The sequence below is a fragment of the Staurois parvus genome, unplaced genomic scaffold (genome assembly GCF_062004578.1).
Source record: "Staurois parvus isolate SC_StPar_1 unplaced genomic scaffold, SC_StPar_1.0 ptg000129l, whole genome shotgun sequence".
In the NCBI taxonomy this organism is placed as follows: Eukaryota; Metazoa; Chordata; class Amphibia; order Anura; family Ranidae; genus Staurois; species Staurois parvus.
The window spans coordinates 5,280,806-5,308,601 of record NW_028317925.1 but is presented as its reverse complement, the minus strand read 5'-3'; the positions used below and the strand labels follow the sequence as shown (position 1 = coordinate 5,308,601).

At 40.4% G+C, this 27,796-nt stretch overlaps 1 protein-coding gene across 1 annotated transcript in view; it reads right to left on the bottom strand.

Annotated features, from left to right (window-relative positions):
• The window catches only part of TXNRD2 (thioredoxin reductase 2), a 186,223-nt gene that overhangs the window by 57,031 nt on the left and 101,396 nt on the right, over positions 1–27,796 (bottom strand). The window contains 1 exon segment of the mRNA XM_089672476.1: positions 721–857. Coding sequence (XP_089528602.1) covers positions 721–857 — 137 coding nt within the window.

Genomic DNA, 27,796 nt, shown 5'->3' with positions numbered 1-27,796 from the left:
TCACATATAACCGCTTTTGCAGGCTGCGTGTGCTCGGGCATGGCACCCCATTCATTTGAATGGGCTGCTATGCCTGTGTTTCCCCTTTTTCAAAATGCGGCCCGCAGGGAAATCGCATGGTTATTGTGACCATGCAATTTCCCTGTGGTTCCAGCACCTCCAAGCAAGCTGCATTTTTACATGCGTGGAGGTGTCATGCAGAATGAATGGCAGCCCCACGCATTTTCTCACAGCAGAGCGTTCTTTACTGTGGGTGGTTGTGGGTATTGATGTGATTCCCGCACACGCAGCCACCCACATAGATATGATCCGAGCCTTAACGGCAAAGACCCTAAATGTATTTGAAAATTTGGTTGCATGATAGCAGCACAACAGCAAACTAAACAATGATTATGATTTATAGTGGTTATTTTAAGGTCAGCTTGGGGTAGATACTAATCACGTGAAATCTAAAAAAGTATTTATACCAGTGAAGACTTTACCAGCAATGACTTTAGGACAGTAATTACCATGGCACATATTACACATGGCCAAAAAAAATAAAGGTTGTTCCTTCTATATTATGTCACACTTTTCAGGAACCAGTTCAATATGCACTGAGATATGTGAAAGACATTGGAGACATTATGATGTACATGCAAGTCAAACAAAACCTAGTAAAAAACAGAAATCCAGCTACATGGATGATGACATGACCAGGCCTGGGAATGAGTTGTTTACCTCTGAAATGTCTCCAATTGCAAATATGTTTGGAACAGACGTGGCTTCCAAAGCATCAACAATTATCTTTCCTGTGTCAGGCTTGATATTCACTCCAACTTTCTCCAAATTTAGAAACTTTGTTTCAGGAGCACGACCTAAAACAGGGAACATTTTATTTTAGATGAATGAAAGAATAGATTGAAATGTGATAAATGGCTCACAAAATGCAGATAAAAAAGCTTTACCACTCATATGGGTTAATTTACTAAAACTGGAGAGTGTAAAATCTAGTGCAACTGTGCATGGTAGCTAATCGGCTTCAAACTTCAGCTTGTTCAATTTAGTTTTGACAAAATGACCTGAAAAGTTATTTGGTTTCTATGCAGAACTGCACCAGATTTTGCATTCTCCATTTTTAGTAAATCAACCCCATTGCTTTTTGTTGATTATCTCACTACAAACTGCTATATTTTGTATACTTGTAGAGTCTTTGAGACCAATATGAATATATGCTTTCATCCTTTGATTTAAGATTGTCTATACAACGATCAGTGAAGGTAATATACTAACACTGAAGAATGCAAAATGTGGTGCACCTCTGCATTGAAACCAATCAGCTTTCAGGTTTTACTGCCAAAGTTAAATTGAATGAGCTGAAGTTAAAAGCTGATTGGCTACCATGCACAGCTGCACTAGATTCAACAGTGCTCCAGTTTTAGTAAATCGCCCCCAATATGGTTTTTCTGCCTTTGTGTTCAATCCTTTTCTTGGTATTGCTTAAAAACTCAATAAAACTCTAGAAATATGTAATTTTTTTATATTTAAAAAGAAGTATATTTTTACATTTGCTGAACTACTGCTCCAAGTTACAGTTAAAATCTATAAGCTCCATATTAGGCAATACTTTTTTGGTACTGCCCATACTTAACTGGAAAAAATCTGATCAGTCATTTAAAAGTAAAGTTATCATGTATTATGTACACCTATATGTGCATAATATATGTCAGAGATACACTACTGCATGCACAAAGGCTGCTCAACTTCCACACAGGCCCATAATTTATCAGCTATCTTTGTCTTCAACTCTGGTTTTCTCTGCCTTTTAAAAAGAATGAGTCAGAGAGGAAACTGCTGAATTCACTTGTGTACATGGGGCCTTGAGGAGTACTCCATGCACATTAAATAAACTGACAGCATGACAAACACTAACATTGACACACAAAGGGTACCTTTAGATAGTTTTCAGAGTACTCGGAAACCTAGAATGCTTAAAAGGGATGGATTAAAGCAGAACAGGGCCATAGGTGAGGAAGTTGCTTTGGGCCCACCTCCCCCTACCCCTTCAACTGACATTGATGAGAATAAACTCAGAGAAGCCGTCTATTTGCATCGTCTGTACTGACAAGTCCCCATCAGACACCAAATTGCCTACACGTACATCTTCCTTTGTGAAGTGACAGGCAAGTGCATAGCTTTGACCAATTTCCCTGTCCCCCTGGTTTACTGCGGGAGCATGAAGCTTCTAGCTGAGTCCCCTGGCCCTAGGCTCCTGCTTAGGGTGTGGATGAACTGGCTCTGGTGCTTAATTATTTACATCCTGACTTCTGTTCCGTAAGAAATGTTCACCCTTTTCTGATCAGTAGTAAAAGCAAGCCAGGGACTGATCTTAATAACTAAAATCATAATTTGCAAAACTACACATCAGGTTCTCTGAAAGTCACAAAAACGTTTAAAAGTGGTCTTTATGTGCATGCAGTTAAATCGTGTAGTCAATTTACCTAATAAAAAACTTGCCAAGAGGGAAATATGGAAGCTACCATAGGTAACTTTTTTTTAAGGCGCATATTCCATGGCTTTCCTTCTGATCTTTCCTTCACCTGAGTGAGTCACTTATCTGGAACGCATATGTGCATATCAGGGGTCCTGACAACATGCACATGTATGTTTGTTCTAGGTCACTGCCCAAATGGTGAAACAAAGAAGAAATGCATGCAGGCATTCTCTCTACCTCAGTTAGAGTACACCAAAAAAGTTACAGATTCCTCTGGTATTATGGGTAATCATTTATCTATGAATCATGGAACCAACATCCTAGGCACTTCCAGCTTCAGCAAAATCTTATTTTTGCTCTGCCTGAAAGTGTCTGGCATGGTGGTTCTGTGAATAATTAGAGTTTGTGGTACAGCAGAAGAATAGTAGCTCTGACCCATACACTGTCCAACACAGGTTAATGAAACTTGAGAATGTGCTCAATTTATTTGCCCCACAGATTTTACATAATCATTGACCTACTGTGCGGATGTCAGACCCCAGCAGACAGACCCCAGCAGACACCCATTTGACAGATCTCTACCAACAGATTATTGTTATCAACAGCCCCATTAGTGTATGCTGTGTGCACACAAAAAAGAAAACTCTGAGCACGGAGACATGCCTTTTCTATAAACATGCTTGAATTAAAGAATGCTTGGTGGTCATATTGTCATATATAAAAATAGTTAAAATATGTTCTTAAAACAACAGAGTGCAGCGCTAAGAGAAATACGTAGTGCAAAGTAAAAGCTGTACAGCCTCCCCTCTGATGATGTGCCTGTAGCACGAAAGGCCTAAGGAGGAGCTGTGCAGAGCGTGATGTCATTCCACCGCCGGAGCCACGAGGAGGCCCGGCGGCCATCACTACTGGGGTCAGTACTGCTGCTTGTTTATGTTCTCACATGATATATAGTATGCACACTGCCCTGCTGTTTTTATGAATAAAAATACCTTTTTGGAAGTACTACACTATCTCTGGCATCTGTATTCTGGGGCTCCTGTGTGGAGCTATCATCCCCACAGAGAAAGCACTTTGCCACCCTGAGAGGAGGTTTTTGTATGGAGCACCTGGCTGACATTAAGGGGACCCCTGGACCTGATTAAAGAGTCTGTGATGACCCACCGTGAGGGAGATGCCTGCTGCTTGACCTCTGATGTATCCATTGCCTGTGATGCTTGATCACACATGCACATAACCCATGCGTTTCCGGTGAGTGCGCATTTCTGTTATTTGACAGAGTGAAGGCCGTGGAAGTTCGCATTTCTCCAGTGAATCACTGTGGATACTTCATTATCACTTTATTGACTCTTTTACTTTGCCCTACGTATTTCTCTTAGTGCTGCACTCTGTTGTTTTAAGATTATATTGATATTTTGGAGGCATTGTGGTTGCCTGAAGTGTTCTAGCTGCTGATATTTACAAGAGCGCTCACTATCCTTTATGTTAAATTAGTTAAAATATGTTGATACATTTAATTTTCCCAAGACTAGCATACACATACATACAAAGCCATAACAGATACTAAATAGGTATAATACTTTCTGTATAATAAAGGGGCAAAGATGGTAAAAAGAAACATTTAAGCCTGTAACATGTTCCATAGATAGATATTGTTTGTAAAGAAAGCACTGGCAATCTGGTGATGTGTAATTAAGGAGGTAAAGTATTTAAACTGGATTAAGTCAATTATTAAAGAGGTCTGTTTATTTGCAAACTGCAATGAGAATCAGGGTAACCTGCCAATGGAGAGGGGAGGAAACCCCAGAGATGTGCCCTGAGGATATCAACTGAACAAAACAAGGTAATCTGGTTGGCAAAATTATTAAAAAGTAGCATTGTTACTAGTTTTTCTCTTGAGCTTTTTGCCTCCCCAGCAGTTTCAGAACTATACACTTTTTCACCTGAATGTCTAACTTACTCCGGATATTCTTTCAAAGTGGAGACATAAAAAAGGAATATTTACTTGGCAGAAAAATATGTCCTTTGATGTACAGGCCAGGCAGATTTGGAGCAAACAAGTGGAAAAACATGGCATGTCAAAGCTGACCAAAATACATCAATAACAAAAAAATGATTCCATAATTTCCTACATCTGCTAGGAATGCAGAGACTCTCACACCTTCCTTCTTCCCACTGAACATAACAATGCCACCTCTGCATGCCTTGCTACATACTCCTGCATATACATTTCATCTACTAAAACCAACACTTCCTCTGGGAGCTCTGACTCAAGTTGTCGGCACTTGGTTATCTGTCTGTCTTTCCTCCTGTCATCCCCAAGGGATGGAGATCTGCTGTTCCCTCTCTGCCCGTTGTTCTCCAGGCTGATGCTATCAAACGGCAAAAATAATAAACCTCCAGGACCTTATCTTGGCTCGGATGTGAAACAACTTCCTACTGTTGTAGCTCTTTGTGTATTGAGAGTTTAGGTCTAGATGTTCTGCAAATGGATAGTTAATGGGGTTTCCCTGCTTCCCTCTTTTCCTGCTTTGTATGAAGCCAAAACCAGCTTAGCACGCAAAGGGCAGGGATGAACTCCATTCAGAGCATAACTACCAAGCCCAATTTGCTTTGACAAAAACAACAGCTGAGGTTATCAAAGCCATAGCACTTTAAGGTTTTCCGATTTACTGTCTCCACCTGTGAGAAGTCTGCTTTAATTGCAAGAAAACCACATGAAAAACATATTCTCCAACATTAGTCTGTGTGTGCACTCTGCCTTCAGAAGCCATTCTCATGGACATATCAAAGTGCAATTAAAACATTACACTAATACTGGATTTTAACTGGCAGACAGCCATTCTAGCTCAAGTTCCCCAACTAGGATTACATTTGGCAATCTGATTTTGTATCAGATTTGTTAGCATTTGGTAGAAGAGACCCCAAAGCCGTTAGTCAAGTTGTTAAAGTTTTAAAATGCTCAAACATTTTCACATGCAACCTTAATCCCCCGACTCCTCAGTCTGGCTTTTCTTCCACCTCCTGTAAATCAATTTTTCCCCAACATCTAGAGGTCCAGTCTCTGTAAATTTGTGGAGCTCACGCCAGAAAACCACTTGGCTCTTTTAGACAAGTTTAATGTATAGTTTTCTTTTTTCTAAACCCCTTCGGTGCTGTGGGTGTGGAATGGTTTGCTGCTCGTTTCCAGAGAGCACAATCCTGAGAGATAGAAATATGGAACCAATATTAAACCCTAACAATAAGATCAGGATCACTTGGGAAAAAAGAAAAAAAAAAAAAAAACGACACAGATGCTTTAGATCACACTATAGTTTATAATGTCAGAGCTGCACAATCAAAATGAATAGAATAAATACGTATATCTCCCATAACTAATGAAAGTGATTTTATTTAGTTAAAAATTGTTCTAACACATTTGAAAAATCAGCAAAACAGCTAAATACACTTTTGAACTATGCAGTATATACTGTATGTGAACTGTTTTACCTGCCAAAGAATCTGTAATTCTTGCCATACCACACAAACACTGAGTGACACAACCATGAAAGAACTGCAGCCCTTTGCATTAAAAAACTACCTGCCTCTATCCCAGATAAGTGGACTATCATCATATCACTGGTATGGTCCTCTGTGTGCTCTACCCCGCCTGCTCCAATTTTCAGTGGCATTCAGTGTTCTATAAGTGCAGCTGGAAACTAGATCCAAATACAGTCTCAGAAAATCACTGGAAAAATAACTGTACGAATCTGATTGGTATTGCTGAGTATTTTCTGCCCTTGATTGTATTTATCAGAAAATATAGTTGCATAGAGCTATGTGCACAAATTAATAGAAAATCACAAAAAAATCATTAAGCCATTTTATGAATTAATAGAAAAATCCCATGCAGTGAGTAACCTAGATAGATATACGAATGGCTGATAACAACTAACACCAACCTTAGGTGTAATCGACAAAAAAATGCAAATAGTGTTGCACTGTCAATCCAAACTTGCAAATAAATTAGTTAAAAAAGATGAAATTATGTTTGCACTACAATACACCTCCCCCTCTAAGTGTTGTACTCTTCTGCAAAAAAGCATATATCTCATCCTATGTTATATGCATTATATAAGTAAATCAAAAAATGTGCGCTTCCAGCCAAATCAACAGGTGCTTGTGCTTCCGAACACATAGACAGACAAAGTATATTTTGCTCCAAAGTACAGGCGTACCTCGGTTTACGAACTTAATACGTTCTCCGGGACTTTTCATATTGCAAAAAAATCTGAAACCGAAACGCAGTTAGGAATGCATTCAAAACCAATTAATCCGTTCCGGAGGTCAGAAAAAAGTTAAAAAAAAAAAAAAAAGTATTTTATCTGTTCAAAACTTTTTATAAAGTGCACTTTAAAGGCATAAATACTGTACAGAGACATGATTAAAAAAAATTTGTAAATGCATTGAAAACCAATTAATCCGTTCCAGAGGTCAGAAAAAAGTAAGAAAAAGTCTTATTTGTTCAAAACTCTTTATAAAGTGCACTTTAAAGGCATGGGGCCAGTGCTATAAACCTCCCAGGTACAATGCATCCTGGGGAAACGTATTTCGTATTGCGAAAAAAATTCATAAACCGAGGCATTATTTTCAATGGATTTTCATTCGTAAACCAAAAATTACGTTAACCGAGGCGTTCATAAACTGAGGTATGCCTGTATATTTCTACTGTTAAAGTAAATTACTGTGCTCTTGTTATAAAACAATGTCCAGCAAACTTGATAAATCATTTCAATCACCACAAAAAGCCTAAAAGTTCTCTAGGACTAGTGCCCCTTCCACATCAATTGTATACATTTCTGGTGAACTAGTGCTACTTGGTGAACATAAACCTCTTGTCATATGTGGGTGATCAATCCCATAAATCCACTCATGCTCCTCCTCCAAAACCGCACACCCAACAATTAACTGACCTCCTAAATTAAACAGGTCAGGATACGCTTAGGGTAAAGCCTTTCCACTCCTTAGACTTCTAGGGGTTTATTTACTAAAGCTGGAGAGTGCAAAATCAGACTCACTTCTGCATAGAAACCAATCAGCTTCCAGGTTTCATTGCCAAAGCTTCATTGAACAAGCTGATTGGTTTCTATGCAGAAGGGAGTCTGATTTTGGACTCTCCAGCTTTAGTAAATAAACCCCCTAATGTCATATAGGAAAAAAACACTTCTGATCCAATGGTTCCCTCACAATGCTGGATGGGATCTCTCTCTCCTTCTCCACTCGGATCATTCAATGTAATAGTCAAAAGAGGGAAGCTCCCAGTATCATACCTTTTATTTACACGTTAAACACAAACGTAATGCACTTACAACATTTGTGTAGCAATGCCACTTTAAGAGGTAGTATGTTTTGAGACGCTGCTGCATTCCACGGCTAGAGTTCAGAAAACCAGAAGTGGCGCAATTAGCCCCAAAGTGTTTTGTTCCTGTGACATCATCAGGCCACTATTTGCATTGTATGAATGCTTCTACTGTTTCTCTGTTTAGGCAAATACTAGACTTGATAGCTAGATCTAGCTTTAGCTCAAACATTATAGTGTATACAAGTTTGAATTTTATTACAAGTTTATCTATGGTTAAAATGCAAAATCATATATTAATTTTCACATTGTACATCAGTTATTTCTAGCCTACTGTTACTGATTAGAAGGGTACTGAAGTTTATAAATGCACTTTGTGAAGAATTAATTTGCTTCCTTGAATTCTGTGATATGTTTTTACTATGCCCTGTAAGGCTTCATGCACACTGGGCTTAAAAAAAAAACCAACAAAAACGCCAGTTCACTTGGCAGAAAAAACGCTGATATAGAGCGTTTTTGTAAACGTTTATGCAAGTTTAGGAGAGGTTAGCATTTTTTCTGCCAGAAAGTTCCAATCAAAAATGCAAACCAGAAGGTTTTTTCCTGTCTCTAAACACTGACCTTTAAATATGCCTCTAATCGTCCTAATGTTCTTGGACACATAGGTTAACATTGAGCTGCTTCTACAGGCAAAAACACAAAACTCCTGTAGAAGCAGCGATTTTTAAGCCAGTGTACATGGAGCCTTAATAGGCACTGCTGTGACACAGAATTCACATCAGCCTTCTGAACTAAGGAGGAGTTTCAGAAGACAGCACAGAAGTCACAACTTGCAGGCTGCAACGTACCATGCGATATATAATACTTAGAATTTGAAAATAAACCAATGGAATAAAAAAAGGAGAAGCTGCATGTAGAGAATACAAGAAGTTGTCGAAAGAGATGGTCAGCAAAAGGCAGAACTTACAACATGAAAGGATATTTTTAATTTAAGCTTGAAATGAGTATTTTTACTTTGGACACAAAAGGATTGGCATGTGGGTTAGCGCAGAATTTTTTTGGTTTAGTTCTACAAATATTCAGCCTGTGATCTATACTGTAATCCAAGATATTGAGTTTACAGGTCACTCTAAATTCCTTTTATGCTAAATCATAGAGTAAAGGACACAGGCTGGATTATCATAGTCCCTGGGACACCCCCAAGCAATGAATATATGGGGGGCAGCCACAAGGCAATCAGAACCATGCCAACGGGCCCAACAAAACAAAGAAGGATCAAAGACCCAATTCAGATTGCTACTGAGAGAACCTTGCAGCCGAAAGATGCATCTGCGGAAGCCTGAACATCTACCTGCTTAGGATAGGTATGAACTGAAGACCAGATGGCGGCCTTACACAGCTGAACAGCAAATGCTTGATGTCAGAATACACAGGAAACCTTTATCGATATGGTGGAATAAGCACATAAGGGTACTGGAAGTATGTCTTGCTTTACAGCGTAAGCTTATAAAATGAGTGGTTTTATTTTTCTAACAATATTGGACTTGGAAGCAGGGTGTCCTTTTTTGAGACATTGTTGGAAATACGGACCATGTCCAGACAATGGAGAGCGATTTCTGTTGGATGCTTAAGAATAGGGCACAAGGAAGGAAGGACAATGTCTTCAGTGAGGAGGAATGATAATACTACCTAAGGTAGAAAGGAGGGTCTTGGTTGCAAGACCACTTTATCCTTGTTAAGAATCAGAAAGGGCTCTTTACAGCAGAGATACTAACATCGAAACACATCTGACAGACATAGCCACCAAGAAAGCCATTTTACAGAAGATATCATCCAAGGGAAATTCCCTAATGGCCTCAAAAAGTTGTTGCTGCAGGGCAGAGAGAACTAAATTAAGATGCCAAGGAAGCACAGAGTACTGTAATGAGCATTTGATCCATGAGACACTTTTAATAAAATCTAACAAGTGAAGCCAAAGTTTTTTGGAATAGAATGGGCAAGGCTGAAACCTATCCCTTAAGAGTACTTAAAGCAAGCTGTTGGGCAAGTCCTAATTGTAGGAAGGTCAAAAAGTGAGGTACTGAGAAATATTGGATTTAAACAGACAGCCAGACAATTATCCCTAATTTTTAAGGACAGCCTAGTGACTCGAATGGTAAACCTCTCAGAAAATGGTGACACCAACATCTAGAATTTGGAAACATTTTCACTGTGCAATTTCAAAACTTCAATTTGGAAATATTGTGAGAAGGAATATTCTTTTCCAAATGCTAGGATGACAAAACGCATCTTGAATGCCTGCCGATTCTCCTTGGCTCAGTCAATAACTGACCTTACGGACCCCATGTGAAACATGGGAACACAAAAAGGTACTTATTTAGGGATATTAAGTTCAGGACAGGAAGAATACTGCCATTAGGTTTTGGTACTGTTAACAGAATAGAATCCTTTGAACCTGTCCTCCAAAGGGACCAAAACAACCAATCTCTGTGGCCAGAGATGGCCCAGTGTAGTCTGTAAATTTGACTGTCCTTGAGAAGATTTTGCTTAATTTGAGAGTGATACAGGGTAGAGTTTGAAATTCTATTATGTAAACAGAGTGTTTGCCTGAATTTTGCCACATTTTTCTTGCATCTGGTTTCTGCCATTACTATGAGTGATGGAATTCCCTGTGGGGTACTCATGGAGAAAGGTGCAAAAATGGGGTAAGTGTAGAAGGATACACAACAACCCAGGTGTTGACCGTCCTGTAATGAAGTCCTTGTGGCAAAATGGTGGGAGGTAGTGCCTTATAAAGGGCTCTGGTGGGAAATGGAAGTAAGAGTGTGACCTGTGGTGTGATGTAACACTTTGTTATCCACCTAAGACTAAGCTCTGCAAGGTGGAATTTTACCGCCAAGTTTGAACATTTAAAACACTCAAAACTGAATAAATTCAAACACTTTCCTGGTTTCCTGATAGTTTTTACATAAAAATTAATATTATTCAGAAAATACCTAATAAGTGTACTACAAGTAGTGGAGAAATTAAGGCTACAGTATCAGTTGGATAACATGACAAAGCTTTCTTACCTTGTCATTGGTCCCTGTATGGGTCCAGGTTTGGCTCGCCACACAAGGTATAACCCCAGAAGGGTTTTCAAGGTGTGGGAAACATAGGAATGGGCCACAGCCCTGGACCTATAACATATAGGTAACAGGCTCCAGAGCCCAAAGCAACATTGCAGGATGTCTCCATAGTCAGGGTCGGGATAGAGTTCCCAAGGTATTACACCAACCCAGATTCACTGCCTTTATTGTTATAGCAGAAGGCAGTGAGGTGTTGATTGATTAAAGAATTTAAAATAAATAAGAACTAGTTAGGCATAGAAACTTCTCCATAAGGGAGAAGAGATGGATCAAATTAGGACACTAGCGAAAAACGGTGTGGGGTAGGGATATAGGGGTGCACCCAGAGGTGTCCAAAAGCTTTGCAGCTTACCAAATTTTAGATGTGATTGTTGCATTAGTTTTCTTTAGAAGGCTTTCTTTCCTTTATTTTCACCTGTTGATCCTGCCAGTAAGTAAGGTGTTTTTCAACAGAACAAGCTGCTCTGCAGAGTTCCAGGGTTGAGATAAACCATATACCACTGACAGGGGTGCTTACAATTATCTGTGTTATTTATATAAACCCTTTATCCCAAAACAAAAGAACTATTGCTGTAAATGCTTAGAAAGTGTTATAGAGTTTGGCTTCAAGTTGTTAGTGTATTTAAATCTGCTAGTACACCTAACACTCTTCTTCCCCCAGACTGACAATGCTGCTGTCCAAAGGTGTCCATATGCTCGTTCAGCCGGGATGAGGGCACTCTAATACAGGAGGTGTGTTACTGGCCAGATCACCAGGTAAAAACAGAGGGAAAAAGCCTAAATAAAGAAAATGACTGCAGCCACCACATTTCATGATTGATAAGATTCTATGTATTACATTTTTGGTTTTGGGTTTAACATCGCTTTAATATATAACTAATGCCGGTTTTGCTATTATAATGCTGATGTTAGAAAATGAAACTGTTGTCACAGTATAAAAAAAGTGTGATCCAGGTAAAACTTTATAAAGACTTCCGGAAGCATTTATCTACTTCATTCTTAGCACCATAGGCTGTCCAAGCACCCATTATATTTACTGGTACACAGGGTAAAAAGATGCATTTTCTATTTTACTTATTTCTTTTTCAATTTTTTTTCAATTTTTTTTTTTTTTAAAACACAATTTTTTTTCCAGCCCCCCATGAATTTAGACAACAACCAATCACTTATTAATCATTTATTGTATGGGAGGGATGAGCTCCAGGCAGATAAAAAACATAAATAAGGGTCTTTAAATACTAGAGGCAGAAAAAAAATGCCAGAACCTCTGGCAGAAAAATGCTAATAGATACTCATATTGCACAAGAGCTTGGGTGCATTTATGGGCTTTTGCTTTTATAAGCTTTTTTGCCAAAATATTCCCCTCTGCTCATTTTTCAATGCAAACTTGAAAACACGGAATGCTCCTGAATGCTGCATTTATGAGCATCAAGCGTTATTTCTGCTCCTCTCAAAAACGTACTATTTTTTTATTTTCAGCCTGTAAATGCTCCTCTACAAATATGCCTCTAAATACCCCAATGTGCATGAACACAAAGGCTAACAGAGTTGCTCATACAGGCTGAAGAAAAAAAATGGCAAATGTATGTATAAGCAGTAATACTCGGTGCTGCACTAATTCAACTGATAGTTGCGCGGTCATGCAATGCTATACCCAAACGAGATTTACGCCTTTTTTTTCACACAAATAGAGCTTTCTTTCGGTGGTATTTGATCACCTATGCGCTTTTTTTTTTTTTTTTACTTTCAGCTATAAAAAATATATAATAAACTCAAACTTAGTTATAAATTTAGGTCAAAATGTATTCTGCTACATGTTTTTGGTAAAAAAAAAATCCCAATAAGTGTATATTGATTGCTTTGTGTGAAAGTCGTAGCGTCTACAAACTATGGGATAGATACTGCAATTTACGCCATTTTTTTGCTATACAGCGCTGCGCTAGTTTAACGGACAATTATGCGGTCATGCGATAAGGTACATAAAATATAATTTTTTGTCCTTTTTTCCACACAAATAGAGCTTTCTTTTGGTGGTATTTGATCACCTGTGCACTTTTTATTTTTGGCGCTATAAACAAAAAAAGTTTGAAGAAAAAAAACATTTTTTAAAAAAATATATATTTTCTCATTTCGGTCATAAAAAATATCCAAAAAAACTAAAATGTCATCATAAATTTAGGCCAAAATGTATTCTGCTACATGTTTTTTGTTAAAATAATCCCAGTAAGTGTACATTTATTGCTTTGTGTGAAAGTTATAGCGTCTACAAACTATGGTATAGATAATGGAATTTACACAGCTTTTACTTTCTGACTGCTCATCACATTTCTTGAGGTGCTAAAATACCAGAATAGTACAAACACCCTCAAATGACCCTTTTTGGAAAGTAGACACCCTAAGCTATCTACTGAGAGGCATATTGAGTCCATGTAAGATTTATTTTTTTTCCACAAGTTTCTGGAAAATGACAAAAACATTTTTTTTTTTTTTACACAAAGTTGTCATTTAAAGGATTTATTTCTCGTACAAGCCATGGGTATATGTGGAATTACACCCCAAAATACATTCTGCTACTTCTACGGAGTATGGGGATATCACATTCGTGAGACTTTTTGGGAGCCTAGCCACATACAGGAGCCTGAAATCCAATGACCACTTTGAAAGCCTGAAGGTGCGTAACTTCCTCATTTCACTTCCTCAATACCTATCATAGTTTCGAAGGCCCTGACATGCCAGGATAAACCCCCCCCCCCCCAAATGACCCCTTTCTGGAAAGTAGACACCCCAAGGAATTTATAAAGAGGCATGGTGAGTATTTTGTAGATCTCATTTTTTCTCACAAGGTTTTGAAATATAAAAAAAAAAAGATTTTTGTTTTTTTCTTCATTTTCCAAAAACTTGTGGCAACAAATGAGATCTGCAAAATACTTACCATGCTTCTTATCAAATTCCTTGGGGTGTCTACTTTCCAAAAAGGGGTCATTTGGGGGGGTTAGGTGCTATCCTGGCATTTCAGGGCCTCCGAAACTGTGATAGGTAGTCTGAAAGTGTAATGAGGAAATAAAGTCCTTTAAAAGCCTGAAGGTGCTTATTGGATTTTGGGGTTCTGTACTTGGCTAGACTGCCAAAACTTCTCTCACATGTGGTACCCCCATACTCGGAAGAAGTAGCAGAATGTATTTTGGGGAGTAATTCCAAATATAACCATGGCATGTGTGAGCAGTAAATCATTTAAGTGACAATTTTGTGTAAAAAAAAAACAAAAAAAAACAATTTTTTGTCATTTTCAAAAAACTTGTGGTAAAAAAATAAATTCTTCTATTGATTCAACATGCCTCTCAGCAAATAGTTTGGGGTGTCTACTTTCCAAAAAGGGGTCGTTTTGGGGGGTGGGGGCGTTTTATGCCCAGCATTACTGCAGACGTTCATGCCACACATCACTCACTCTTCTAACCACCTGAAGATCAAGCCTTTTCTGACACTTTTTGTTCACATGAAAAAAAAAATCAGTATTTTTTGCTAGGAAATTAATTTAAACCCCTTAACATTATATTTTTTTTTTTTAAAGTAGACACCCTAGTGAATAAAATGGTGGGTACTATAATTTTTTATGGCACATAGTACTCGAGCAGCAATTTTTCAAAAGCAATTTTACAAAAAAAAATACACTTTTTTTTACTTTTAATGCACAAAAACACAACATATTGGCCAATTATTTGGTAAGATATAAAAGATGATGATATGCTGAGTAAATAGATACCAAACATGACATGCTTTAAAACTGCGCATGCCCCATGCAATGGTGACAAACTGCATACATTTTTAATATCCATAGGCAACGCTTTAAAAGCTACCATTTTAGATTTCCAGAGGAGGTCTAGTGTTAGAATTACTGCCCTTGATCTGACGTTCACGGCAATACAAAAGTATGGTGCAACCGCTGTTTACATACCGGCACAGGGTCAACGCTTGTGCACGCAGGTGTGCGTGCATGGGAGGGGCGAGTTTTTTTTCTTTTTAAGTTATTGATTTTTTTAATTGTTTTTACACTGTACCTTTCATTTTTTTTTTTGATCACTTTTAATGCTATCACAGGGAATGCAAATATCCCCTATAACTTCAATGGGCATTGTCATATATTCTTTTTTGAGAAATCTGGGGTCTATCAGACTCTGGATATCTCCTCTGCCCTTACATTATCTAATCAAACCAAAATCGGTGTGATCAGATGTTTTCCCAATTTACAAATGGCGCTGTTTATATCCTGCGAAACTGAAGTGATGAAATGCTCGTAGCTTCCGAATTCTTAGACTATAGAGATGATTGGCACCACTCTGGTCTCCAATCAGCTCTATGGTCAGCTGGCAGAAACACCGGCTGCATTCTCAGGTTCCCACGATGGCACGAAACTGCCCGAGAAGGCCGTGGAAGGCAGCGGGAGAGGGGGGGGGGCATCATATCCAGCTGCTTGTAAAAGCAATCCTTCAGCTAATTAGCCACTAGGATTGCTTTTACATGAAAGCCGATTGCCGGCTGAAAAAAACAATACCAGGATGATGCCTGCAGCTGTAGGCATTATCCTGGTATAACCACTCAAAGTCCAGTGATGTACCAGTATCTCGCTGGTCCTTGTTGGGTATATATGCTCTGTTATTTTTTTTTTTGTATGCAGCCTGTGGGCTGAATGAAAAAAAGAGAAGAAATGTCTGCCAGAAAAAAAGTGTGTGGTATGCCCACCATTAGAATATACCACCCTGCATCCACCCACTTCTAATGGTGGGCACACATTAGGTCACAGTTTGCCACAAGCGCCAGTTCCAAGATTGTACAAATGTCTAAATAGTGGCACGCTTGAATAAAAATTGTCCACGTATAAGTGGTACCCCATATGGAAAAAGGATGACACCAAGTCCCAAACTATCTTGCCACTGCTCCCCATGTAGTCTGGGCATCCGGGGGGCTCCACGTGACTATCTTTTCCCTCGTAAATCCTATACTTATAAGTATATCCTGTTGTCCTCTTACAGGTCTTCTACATCTTGACCCCATATCTGGCACGCTTGCTGGGGAGACATTGTTTGAATGCAAGGCGGCCAGAAAAATTAATCAGGGACTCATCAACGCAGATGTTTTGCTGGGGAGTATAGACATCTGCAAATTTTTGGTTAAGGTGATTTGCAAGGGGCTGAATTTTGTGGAGCCAATCAAATTCAGGGTCACCCCGAGGATGACAGAGTGTATTGTCGTTGAAATGCATAAAACACATTATACTCTCATATCTATGCCTGACCATGGCAGCAGAGAACACGGGAATATGATGAATCGGGTCTGCGGACCAATACAATTGCAATTCATTTCTTTTAGTAATGCCCATGTTGAGGGTTAGGACCAAAAAAAATGTAAAATGTAAATTTGGAAACTGTAATGAGTTTCCATGCGACTGGTCTGGCAAGGTTTGAATTTGAGTTGGCGGCAACAAATTGTTGTGCATATAAATTGCTTTGATCCACAATCAACGCATACAGATATTCCGTGAAAAACAGCTCCAAAAATCAAGGGGATTAGTTAAATTTGCTATTTCCACCTGAATTCCAGGTTGGGCAGTGAATGGGGGAAGTACGGGTGCTGCAGAATTTGTGGGCTATCAATCGGGATTTGCAAGCACATCCGGAAGGATACTAGGAACTCTATGGGCCTGTGTGCGAATTCTTGGTGGCTGCGGGACAATACTTGTGCTTGCCACCGCACTGGCTTGTACTGGACTTATGGGACTCGTCACATCACCAAGTCATACTGCAGTGCTGGTATTATTATTATACAGGATTTATATAGCGCCAACAGTTTGCTCAGCGCTTTACAGTATAACGGGAGACAATGCAGGAACAATACAAGAGGGTTAGGAGGGCCCTGATCTTGGGAGCTTACAATCTAAGAGGTATGTGAAAGACCAAGATGTACTAAACCGCCGGTATTCGCCAGTTCACCAAAAGGTAGCGCGGCACTAGTACTGGCACTCTGCTGCATATGAGAGTCATCAAAATTTACCGACAAGTGCTAACAGAGATCAGGCCTGATTCTGCAAACACTGCGGTTTTGTGTGCAATCTATCAAGTGACAGTGACCTACTGACACTGCACTTGCTGGGGGAGAAGGGGGGGGTAAGCGTAGGGGCTAAACGCAGGTGTTGGCAGGTGCCGGGGCTGATCCCGCTAACACTGCGTTTTTGGGACGCTATACTAATGTGAACGATGGTATAGTGCTGATCTGAGCAAAGATATTGATTCGTTCAGACACCAGCAATGGAGGTTTATTGTGCATTAGCGTGCTCCTGCCAATCAAGGGGTTAAATGTGATGACTGGTGCACTGACGGGCAATCTGACGCTATCTGGGAGGGGCATGAAAACCACAGGAGCGCAAAGCATGTATATATATATATATATACATGTGATTTTGTGCACCCATGATCAGGAAGCGCACCCACGATCAGGAAGCGGTTACAGAAGCGGTTTGTGTTACATCGCTGCGTTATTTTAACTGACAAATGCGCGTTCATGCAACACTGCACCCAAATTAAATTTACGTCCTTTTTTTCCTACGAATTCAGCTTTCTTTCGGTGGTATTTGATCGCCTGTGCGTTTTTTATTTTTTGCACTATAAAAAAAAAAAAGACTGACAATTTTGAGAAAAAAAACAATATTTTGGACATTTTGCTATAAAACATGTCCAGTAAAAAAATTTAAAAATCAAATTTCGTCATAAATTTCGGCCAAAATGTATTCTGCGACATGTTTTTGCTAAAAAAAAAACCCAATATGTGTAAATTAATTGTTTACGTGAAAGTTATAGCATCTACAAATGGCGGAAAAGATACTGGGATTTTTTTGTTTATACTAATAATGGCGGCGATCAGCGACTTATGGCGGTGATCAGCGATTTATGACAGTGATCAGCGACTTATGGCGGAACTGCGGCGGACATTTTGACACTGGGGGGGGGGGGGGAACTGACTTGGAGTCACTGACATCCCCAGTGACACCAATACAGTGATCAGTGCAACAAAACCACTGACACTGTACTAGTGGCACTGGGGAGGAAGGGGTTAACTTTTTTTAGGCAAAGGGTTAACTGTGTGAAGGGAGTGTTTAACTAGTGGGCGGGGGGCGTGTACTTCACAGGAACACACTGATCCCGAGAGCTAAACTCTGCTCTCAGGATCAGTGTGTTAGGAACTGACGGAGCAGAGCTACATTGTAAACAATGCAGCTGTGCTCTGTGTCACAGTTTGCCGGCAATTGCCGGGACCCGGCGGGTAATGACCGGCCGGGACCCGGTGATTGACACCTACAGCCGTGATCGGTGGGACGGGTAGGGAGGGCGGGCGGGCGTGCGTCCCCTACCTGTTTTGCAAAATGACGTTTTAAAATTTGATTTTGCCCAGCGGTGCCACCTTGTCGCCGTTTTTACACAGTGGCTGGACAGCAAGCAGTTAAGTACCTAAATCTGACTTGGTATTAGCCTTTAGCAGTCCAACAAAGTTCAGGTAGGTGGGGGGAGAAGAAGAACAAGGAGCCAATCAGCTGCAGTGTACGTAGCATATTGATATGAGAGCGGAGTGACAGAGACATTAGCTCTCCAGTGTTCTGCTTCTCCTTATACTTTGCAGTCACAGAATAGGTGTGGGGAGGACACCTGTAAATGAAAGCTTGCCAGGCAGGACTGTGTGGCTGAGCTGTGTGAATCTAAAGCCTGGATACACATTCTCTGGCAGTAAAAACAGCTCTCATATGTATTTAATCTGTGTCTTTAGCTGTTTGCCTGGAGTTTATATATAAAATACATTTTTAATCAAAACACAAAAATGATTTTAATATATTCCTCTATATTCATCTTTCAAGGACGAGCTTTTATGCCTCATCGGCTATTTCAATTATGTATATCCAGGATACCAACTTTGAAGATTGCAATATATTGCTTTTTCTTTCTTTTTGCAAATCACAGGTCCAAAACCAGTGTAAACACTGAATTGCATTTATTCAAACTTTCTACAGCCCCCACTATAAGTGCAAACCTGCACTAAGAACAAGAAAGGTCTATACTACACAGCCCTGTCTGATTCAGTGGGGGGAGACTTACTAAAACTGGTGCACTCAAAATCTGGTGCAGCTGTGCATGGTAACTAATCAGCTTCTAACTTCAGCTTGTTCAGTAATGCCCCGTACACACTATAAGAATATTGTATGAAAATTGTCGTACCAGGACCGATTGTCGGATCGTTAGTACACAGCTTTCGAGTGCCGATCACGACAATTTGTGCAACAATATCCGAAGAGACAAGCGCAAAAATGTTTCTTGTACGATACCAGATCGTATGATCTTCGTTTAATCAGTACAAAAGTCATCCGAAAATACAATACAAATACTATACAATACATGACATCACTTTCAAAATTCTTTTCTTTCATAGGAGAATTTTCGTATCTTTAATAACCTTTTTCACTTTCGATGTGAGACTAGCAAATGAAAAAAAAAACGGGTGATCGTTCGTCCGATATTCTCAACGTGTGTACGGAGCTTAAGTCCTCATGCACACTTGACATTTTTACAGCGGCTGTTTTTGACATTTTTTCTACAGCTAGTAAACCCCCCAGCATGTTGTCCATGCACACAGTCTGTAATCTACGTTTTTTTGGCTGGAAAGAAAACCTAGGATTAATGGGTTTCTAGAGGAGTTTTTTTTAGCTGAAAAATGTGGCAAAACACCGCAGACCGGCATTTTTGGACTTTTTTTGTGTTAAAAAAAAAAAAGCTAAAAACCTCAAAAACGTGGGAAAACGTGGCAAAACATCGCTAAACGCTAATGCAAAAACACTAAAACAAAGCTGAAAAACTCACGTTTTTAACGTGACTGTACACAGCTAACATTACCAGCATTATCAAAACGTCCAGTGTGCATGAGGACTTAAACTTTGGCAATAAAACCTGGAAGCTGCACCAGAATTTGCACACTCCAGATCTCATAAATAACACCCACTGTCTTTAGTGGTGGGAGCCATGAATGATATTTATATACCACTAAAGAACAGGCCACAAACTGTTGACATTTTTCAACCATTTGCCATTCTGCGACCCAAGAACCCATTCAGAAGTCTCTGTCTCTCTGGATAGGTGAACTACACAAGTGTCTAACCACCATGCAGTCATTCACAATGTTTTCATCATGTATAGGCAATATTGTAAACAGTTTCTTCATATTTTATCTTTGTACAAAGCTCTAGTGTATTCATGTCAGCAACATTGCAATCTGTCACTCACATAGACATTGCCCGGATATTCATTCATACAATAAATTAGCTGGTTGGGATTTTTGTCCTTTATTTTTCCACTGTCATATTGCCTTTGCCATATTAGTTTGTTGGTATAAATTGTGCATGGATTGCTCAAGAATAGGCCATAATTTCAAGCAAAAGTGCAAGGAACAGATGACTGGCATCTAAAGTCCAAGGGTGCCTTGTAGTTACCATACATTTTTCATAACTGATGCTTTAGTAAGCCACAGCAGCTGAGATGGCTAAACTAAACAAACTGAACATCTACCACTTAAACGTATCAACATATTAGATTAAACAAAAGTGCTTCCAATTTCCCATATTAATTAAAATACAAAAAACATAAATAAATTAAAAAGGCAAACAACAATCACAAAAGATAGCTGCAAATACATGCATGGACTTACAGTAACAGATGGAACAAGTAAAATGAAGATAAATCAACAGAGAATCAACATTTGCTCTAAACATCTGTTGTGAACACAGTTCTGCTTTATTATATTTTGAAGCATTTTATATTAGACATCCAAAGTATCAAACGTACCTGAAAATGTCTGCACTTATTTCTAGCAGGGATGCACCAATAGAGTATTGTCGAGTACTCATGAAAATACTTTTGTGGTGCGATTTGCATCTATACAAAATGAACAGGTGCAAAGAATAGCATACAATTTGAACAGGAATACGTGGCTATTCCTGTCCGAATGGCATGTGGTTTCCCCACTGCTTTTGTGTGAACCCAGGCTTGTCATAGCCTGAGTCCACACAGGGGTGGTGTGGGATACCTCGATCACATGCTGTCACACAACTAAAAGCCACTTCACAGGTCTGAGAATTTGAAATCCCTGGGGCTCTCTCTCCTCTCCTTGCAGAGATGATAGTACTTGACTGGTCAATACTGTCACAGTGCTGACCAATCAGAAGCCATTTAGCCTGTACTGTCATCCTTGCAATGAGAGGAGAGAAAGCAGCAGGGATTTCAAATACCCCAGACCTGGGAAGTAGCTCTCTCCTTTCCTTGCAGGGATGACCATACAGGCTAGATGGCTTCTTATTGGTCAGCACCATGACAGTACTGACGAATTAGAAGTACTGTCATCCCTGCTAGGAGGCAGGGATTTCAAATCCCCAGACCTGTGAATCGGCTTTTTGTTATGTGACAGCATGGGATCGGTGCAGGGAGGTTTCCCGCACCATTCCTGTGTGAATTCAGGCCATGACAAGCTTGGGTTCACACAGGAGCAGTGGGGAAAACACATGCAATTCGGGCAGGAATAGCACCACATTCCTGTTTAAATCACATGTCATTCTTTGCAGTGCGATTTGTGCCCATTCATTTTGTATAGACGCAGATCGCACCGCAGAGTATCAACACTCTATCAACTAGTACTTGACCAAAAGTATCAGTACTCATACTTGCCGATATAAAAAGGGTATCATTGCATCCTTAGTTTCCAGTATGCTCTAAACACATATGCATATGTTTTAGAGACCTTGTATTTTTTCAACAAGCAATCCTCATCCAGATAGATATCAATCCTCCTTTCAAAGATCTAAAAACGGTGAAAGGAGGATTGATGTCTATCTGGATGAGGATTGCTGGTTCCATGATCTGCACATATTCATCTCCCATTTGAGTTGCTTATATTGACTGGTGTGTTTCGGTCATAAATTTCTGGTAAGAGGCTAACCATTCAGGTGTCCTGGTGATGGTGGATCGTGGGAATACATTTGGGATTTTTTTACTGCAAATTTTTTGATTTACTGGACTTTGTTTTTTTGATTAGCTCTGCAATTTGTATTTATTTACTATTAAATCTTCGGTACCTGCTATGCCAGTTTATATTCTTATTTTTTTTATACACACAGGTTTGCTTTAAAAAATGTTTTCCATAAGAACATTTTGAAATACACTTCTGACTGTCATCATTTGAAACAGATCCAGGGGCAAGTATGATTACGTCCAATGACGAAACGCGTCAAAGGGAGGTGACGTCAGACGCATACGAGAATACCGGAAGTAGAGTGGCGGCCATCTTGGAGAGGGCAGAATATCGGCTGTGATTTGCGATTAGGACTCTCCTGGATTCCGGATGGCAGACAGGTCTTTATGTGCTATGTGCGATGAAAGATGTTTTTAATGTAAGCAGGATAATTAAAAGCTTTTGATCTTAGTATGTGGCAGTATCACACTATGATTTGTTCCTTGTATATGGGTATCTGGCTGGCGTATATGGTGGAAGCATATCTCAGTTGCTAGGGTGGAAGGATCCACACAAAGCAAACCCTGAGGACATCTCTAAAAGGATTTATATCACCAGACAATTTTCTGTGGATTGAGATCAAAAATATAAATTTCTTTGAATATTGGTAATCAAGGTTTTGCAAGCAGCGGAGAGTTTTTACATTTGAATCAATTTTTGGACTACACGTATTTATTTATTTATTGGATTTTAATTTGAAATTGGTCTTTAATTTGAAAAATTATAGATTTTGGATTTTTGAGATTATTATAATAAGAAAAGTTCTTTTATTAATTATCACTGAGCATATTTGTATTTATATAAGTATCAAAACAGATATAAGGCTACAAAAACGGAACAAGGTATAATAATAACTTCAACAAAAGATAGAGGATTCAAGGCTTCCACATAAAGACAGATCAGGTTTAAAAAAGAGTAATCAAATAAAGAAGAGCAGAGAAAGAAAAGATGAGGTGAAAAGGAAAAAGTGTCCTCCAGGTGGGGATTATGCCCCAAATCCCTATACCTAGCAACATGACTGGAAATATGACATTTATACTTTTGACAAATTTTTCATGGATCATGATCTAGGACAGCTGAAATTCACCTAAATCAAAATACATGTTTGTTCACATCCAGGACCTCAATTTGACAACTTTAAATAGTAAAAATATTTAAGAGCATAATGTATATCAGCTAAACTGATTTCTAAGAGTCACCAAGAACTGCAATTGAAGGAGCTATTTTACCCAAAATCTCTTGACCTTTAAGATATATTCACCAAATATGCAAAAAGGTTGCGTTTAAGTTACATTTCTGAAAGATATAGAAGAGGTCTGCAGGATTATGACTATTCTAGAATCTAGATTGGTCTTAATTTTCAAAGCAATGTTTCTGGTTCTGTCTATTTAGGTGCAAACACATGATGTGCAGTGAGCTACATGTATTCCGACCTGTAACCCTGAACCTAAAATAAGCCAGAATCTCAACCTAGAACTAACTGATAAAGGATAAGTTCACCTTTAGGAACAAGTTACATGTTCCACCCGTTTTCCTGTTTTTAGGGTGGAACATGTAACATGTTCCCAATGCTGCAAACGCTGCCCACTGCCCCCCCCCCCCATGACAGAAGTACTAGGAGAAGTTCCCCGTGCTAGCTGTCACTTTTTAAAGAAAGCACAACCATGTAGGGCTCCACCCACATGGCCGCATCATTTATTCACAGAATTCTGTGAATGAATGGACTACAAGTCCTGACAGCCTTAGCAGCTTTCAGTTTGTAGTTTTCAATTAACTCATTCTTCTCGTCAGTGTATACATCCCGTACCGGCAAGCAGATATACTGACAGGTCTGCAGGAGACCTGCATGACACAAGCGATCTGCTGATCACTGGTGCAATGCTTTACAGGCTCCGGTAACCAAAAATAATAAATGCACATTTTTTTACCTTCAAAAAATGTGCATCTATTATTTTTGGTAAAAAGTTGAACTTATCCTTTAACCAAACCTCCTAACCCCCAAACACTATTGTTAACCCTAATCATTAGGCTAACAAAAGCATACTTTTACATTTTAGGCACCTTACACACAGGGCCGTCTAGGTGCAGTGCACCCAGGGGCGGACTGACAATTCATAGGGCCCCGGAGCAGTAAAAGATAATGGGGCCCCCTTTGCCCCTGCCTACACTCAAGCACACCCACACAACACCCTACCTACATATTGCAGCTCAGCTGCATAGAAGGGGCATTTAAATATTTACTGCAGCAAAGACTGCATGAATGTTCCCAGCTTCTTTCCGTAGAAGCCACTGGGCACTTTCAGGTTTAAAGATGGCTGCCATGTGGGGGACGTGAAAGAGAGGGGAGTGAGAGGGTGAAAACAAAGAGGGGGGTGTGTGTGTGTGTGTGTGAGAGAGAGAGACAGAGAAGGAGGAGTAGTGAGAGAGGAAGGTATGAGAGAGGAGAGGTATGTTTTAAATTGCGCTAAGAATTGGGCATGGCTTAAAAGGGGTGTGGTTAGTGTCTGAGATGACTTCTATAGTGCGGAATAAGGTAATGTTAAATAGGGAATGTACAGTGTGGAGTGTATGACAGTGGGTAGTATGTACAGGGAGAGGAGTGCGGAGTGTATGGCGGTGGGTAGTATGTGTAGGATGGTGTCAGTAGTTCTTCATTTTTATTAGTATTTTATTTTTTTTTACAATTTGGTTTTTTTACAAATTACTGTTTTATTATTTTTATTATTTTTTTTCAAAATGCTTTTGGGTGGCCAGTGGATGGTGTCAGAATTTTGTAATTTTTATTATCTAATTTTTTTTATTATTTTTTACAATTTATTTCTGTATTATTTTTTTCACAATGATTTTGTGGGGGCAGTGGACAGTGTCAGTAGGGAGTGAACAGGGAGCACTAAGATATGTTGGGCTGTCATTAGATTTGGATGAATAAACAGAACCTGTACCCCTCTATGGTGTCCGTTTATGACACAGAGAATAGCTGCGATTCAACGGATCTCAGCTATTCTCTGGTCATTCAAAGTTTATGACACTCAGGAGATCATGTCAGCCCTTCACTGGAGATCTGTGTTCTCCCTCCAGATTCTCCAGCCCAGAGCTGGAGAATCAGAGGGACCGCAAACTAAGCAGAGATAATTTACCTCTGCTTAGTAAACTGATCTTTTACTGTAATCTCACGAGATTATAGTAAAATCAGCCGTTTTCCAGAGTTTGTAGACCGTTCTCCAGCGTTTGGAGACCGTTCTCCCTTCGTTCGGAGAACTGCTTCATAAACTGCATTCACAGGAGAACTGTGTTCTCCAAGAATGCCGGAGAAATGAGCAGCGATCTATTACCGCTGGTTCATAAACGGACACCTATATCGGAAGGAAGGGAATGGATGGAGGGAAGGAAGGAAGGAAGGAAGGAAGGAAGGAAGGAAGGAAGAAAGAAAAAGAAGGGAGGGAGGGAATGGATGGAGGAAGGAAGGGGAGGGAAGGAAGGAGGGGTGGGAGGAAATGGATGGAGGAAGGAATGAAAATGGATGGAGGAAGGAATGAAGGAAAAGGAGAAAAAGGGAGGAAGTTGGGGGGGGGGGGGATGGATGCAGGAAGAAAGGGGAGGGGAGGAAGGAAGGAAGGAAGAAAAGGGAGGGAATAGATGGGGGAAGGAAGGAAGGGAAGGAAGGAAAGGAAGGGGAGGGAAGGAAGGGAAGGAAGAAAAGGGAGGGGGGAGGGAATGGATGGAGGAAGGAAGGAAGGAAGGAAAGAAAATGGATGGACGAAGTAATGAATGTAAAGGAGGGAAGGAGGGAAGGAAGGAGGGAAGAAAAGAGAGGGATTAGATGGAGGGAGGAAGGAAGGAAATGGATGGAGGAAGGAATGAAGGAAAGGGAGGGAAGGAAGGAGGGGAGGGAGGAAGGAAGGAAATGAAAGGAGGGGAGGCAGGAAAGAATGAAGGGAGGGGATGGAGGACGGAAGGAAGAAATTAAGGGAGGGGGGAAGGGAGAAAGGAAGGAAGGATTGAAGGAAGGGGAGGGAAGTGGGAAAGAAGGAATGATTGAAAGACGAGGAGAAAGGGAAGGAAATAGTGAAAAGAGGGGATAGAGAAAGGAATTAAGGTAAGGAAGAAAAGGGAGGGATGGAATGGAGGAAGGAAGAAAATGGATGGAGGACGGAATGAAGGAAGGGGAGGGAGGAAGGAAGAAAGAAAAAGGAGGGATGAAATTAAGGAAAAAAGGAAAGAAGGGGAGGGAAGGGGAGCAAAAGGAAGGAAGGGAAAGAGGGAGGGAGGGAAGAAAGGAAAGAATGAAGGGAGGGAATGGATGGAGGAAGGAAGAAAAGGGAGGGAATGGATGGAGGAAGGAAGGAAATGGATGGACAAAGTAATGAAGGAAGGGGAGGGAAGGAAGGAAGGGGAGGGAAGGAAGGAAGGGGAGGGAAGGAAGGAAGAAAAGAGAGGGAAAGAATGGAAGGAGAAAGGAAGGAAATGAAAGGAGGGGAGGGAAGGAGGAAAGAATGAAAGGAGGGGAGAGAAGGAGGAAAGAATGAAAGGAGGGGAGGGAAGGAGGAAAGAATGAAAGGAGGGGATGGAGGAAGGAAAGGAAGGGGAGAGAGAGAGAAAGAGATGGAGGGGAGGGAGACAGAGGGGGAGAGAGAGAGATGAAGAAAAAAAATGAGGGAAGGGAGGAAGTTAGGAAGGGAGGGAATGGAGGAAGAAAGGAGAGGGGAGGAAGGAAGGAAAGTAGGAAGGAAGGAAAAAGGAGGGGGGGGGGGGAATGGATGGAGGAAGGAAGGAACAAAGAAAAGAAAGAAAATGGATGGACGGAGTAATGAAGGTAAAGGAGGGAAGGAAGAAAAGGGAGGGGAGGAAGGAAGGAAGAAAGAAAAGGGAGAGAATAGCTGGAGGGAAGAAGGAAGGAAATGGATGGAGGAAGGAATGAAGGAAAGGGAGAGAAAGGAGGAGGGGCAGGAGGAAAGAATGAAGGGAGGGGCTGAAGGAAGGAAGGAATGAAGGGAGGGATTAGGGAGGGGGGAAGGAAGGAAGGATTGAAGGAAGGGGAGGGAGGGGGGAAGGAATGATTGAAGGATGAGGAGGGAGGGAATTAAAAATGAACGGAAGGAATTAAAAAGGAGGAAAGAAGGAAGGAAGAAAATGGATGGAGGAAGGAATGAAGGAAGGGGAGGGAAGGAAGAAAAAAGGAGGGAGGAAGGAAGGGAGGGAGGGAATGGAGGAAGGAAGAAAAGGGAAGGAGGGAATGGATGGAGGAAGGAAGGAAATGGATGGGGGAGGGAAGGAAGAAAAGGGAGGGAATGGTTGAAGGAAGGAAAGAAAGAGGGGAGGAAGTAAGAAAAGGGAGGGAGGGAATGAATGGAGGAAGGAAGGAAAGAAGGAGGGGGAGGGCAGGAAGGAAGGGAGGAAGGAATTAAAGGAGGGGAGGGAGGGAAGGAGGGAGGAAAGAATGAAGGGAGGGATGGAGGAAGAAAGAAAATGGAGGGAATGGATGGAGGAAGGAAGGAAATGGATGGACGAAGTAATGAAGGAAGGGGAGGAAGGAAGGAAGAAAAGGGAATAAATAGAGAAAGGAAGGAAGGGAAGGAAGAAAAGGGATGGAGGGAATAGATGGAGGAAGGAAGGAATAGATGGAGGAAAAAATGAAGGAAAGGGAGGGAAGAAAGGAGGGGAGGGGAGGGAGGAAGGAAGGAAATGAAAGGAGGGGAGGGAGGCAGGAAGGAAGGATATGAAAGGAGGGGAGGGAGGAAAGAATGAAGGGAGGAGATGAAGGAAGGA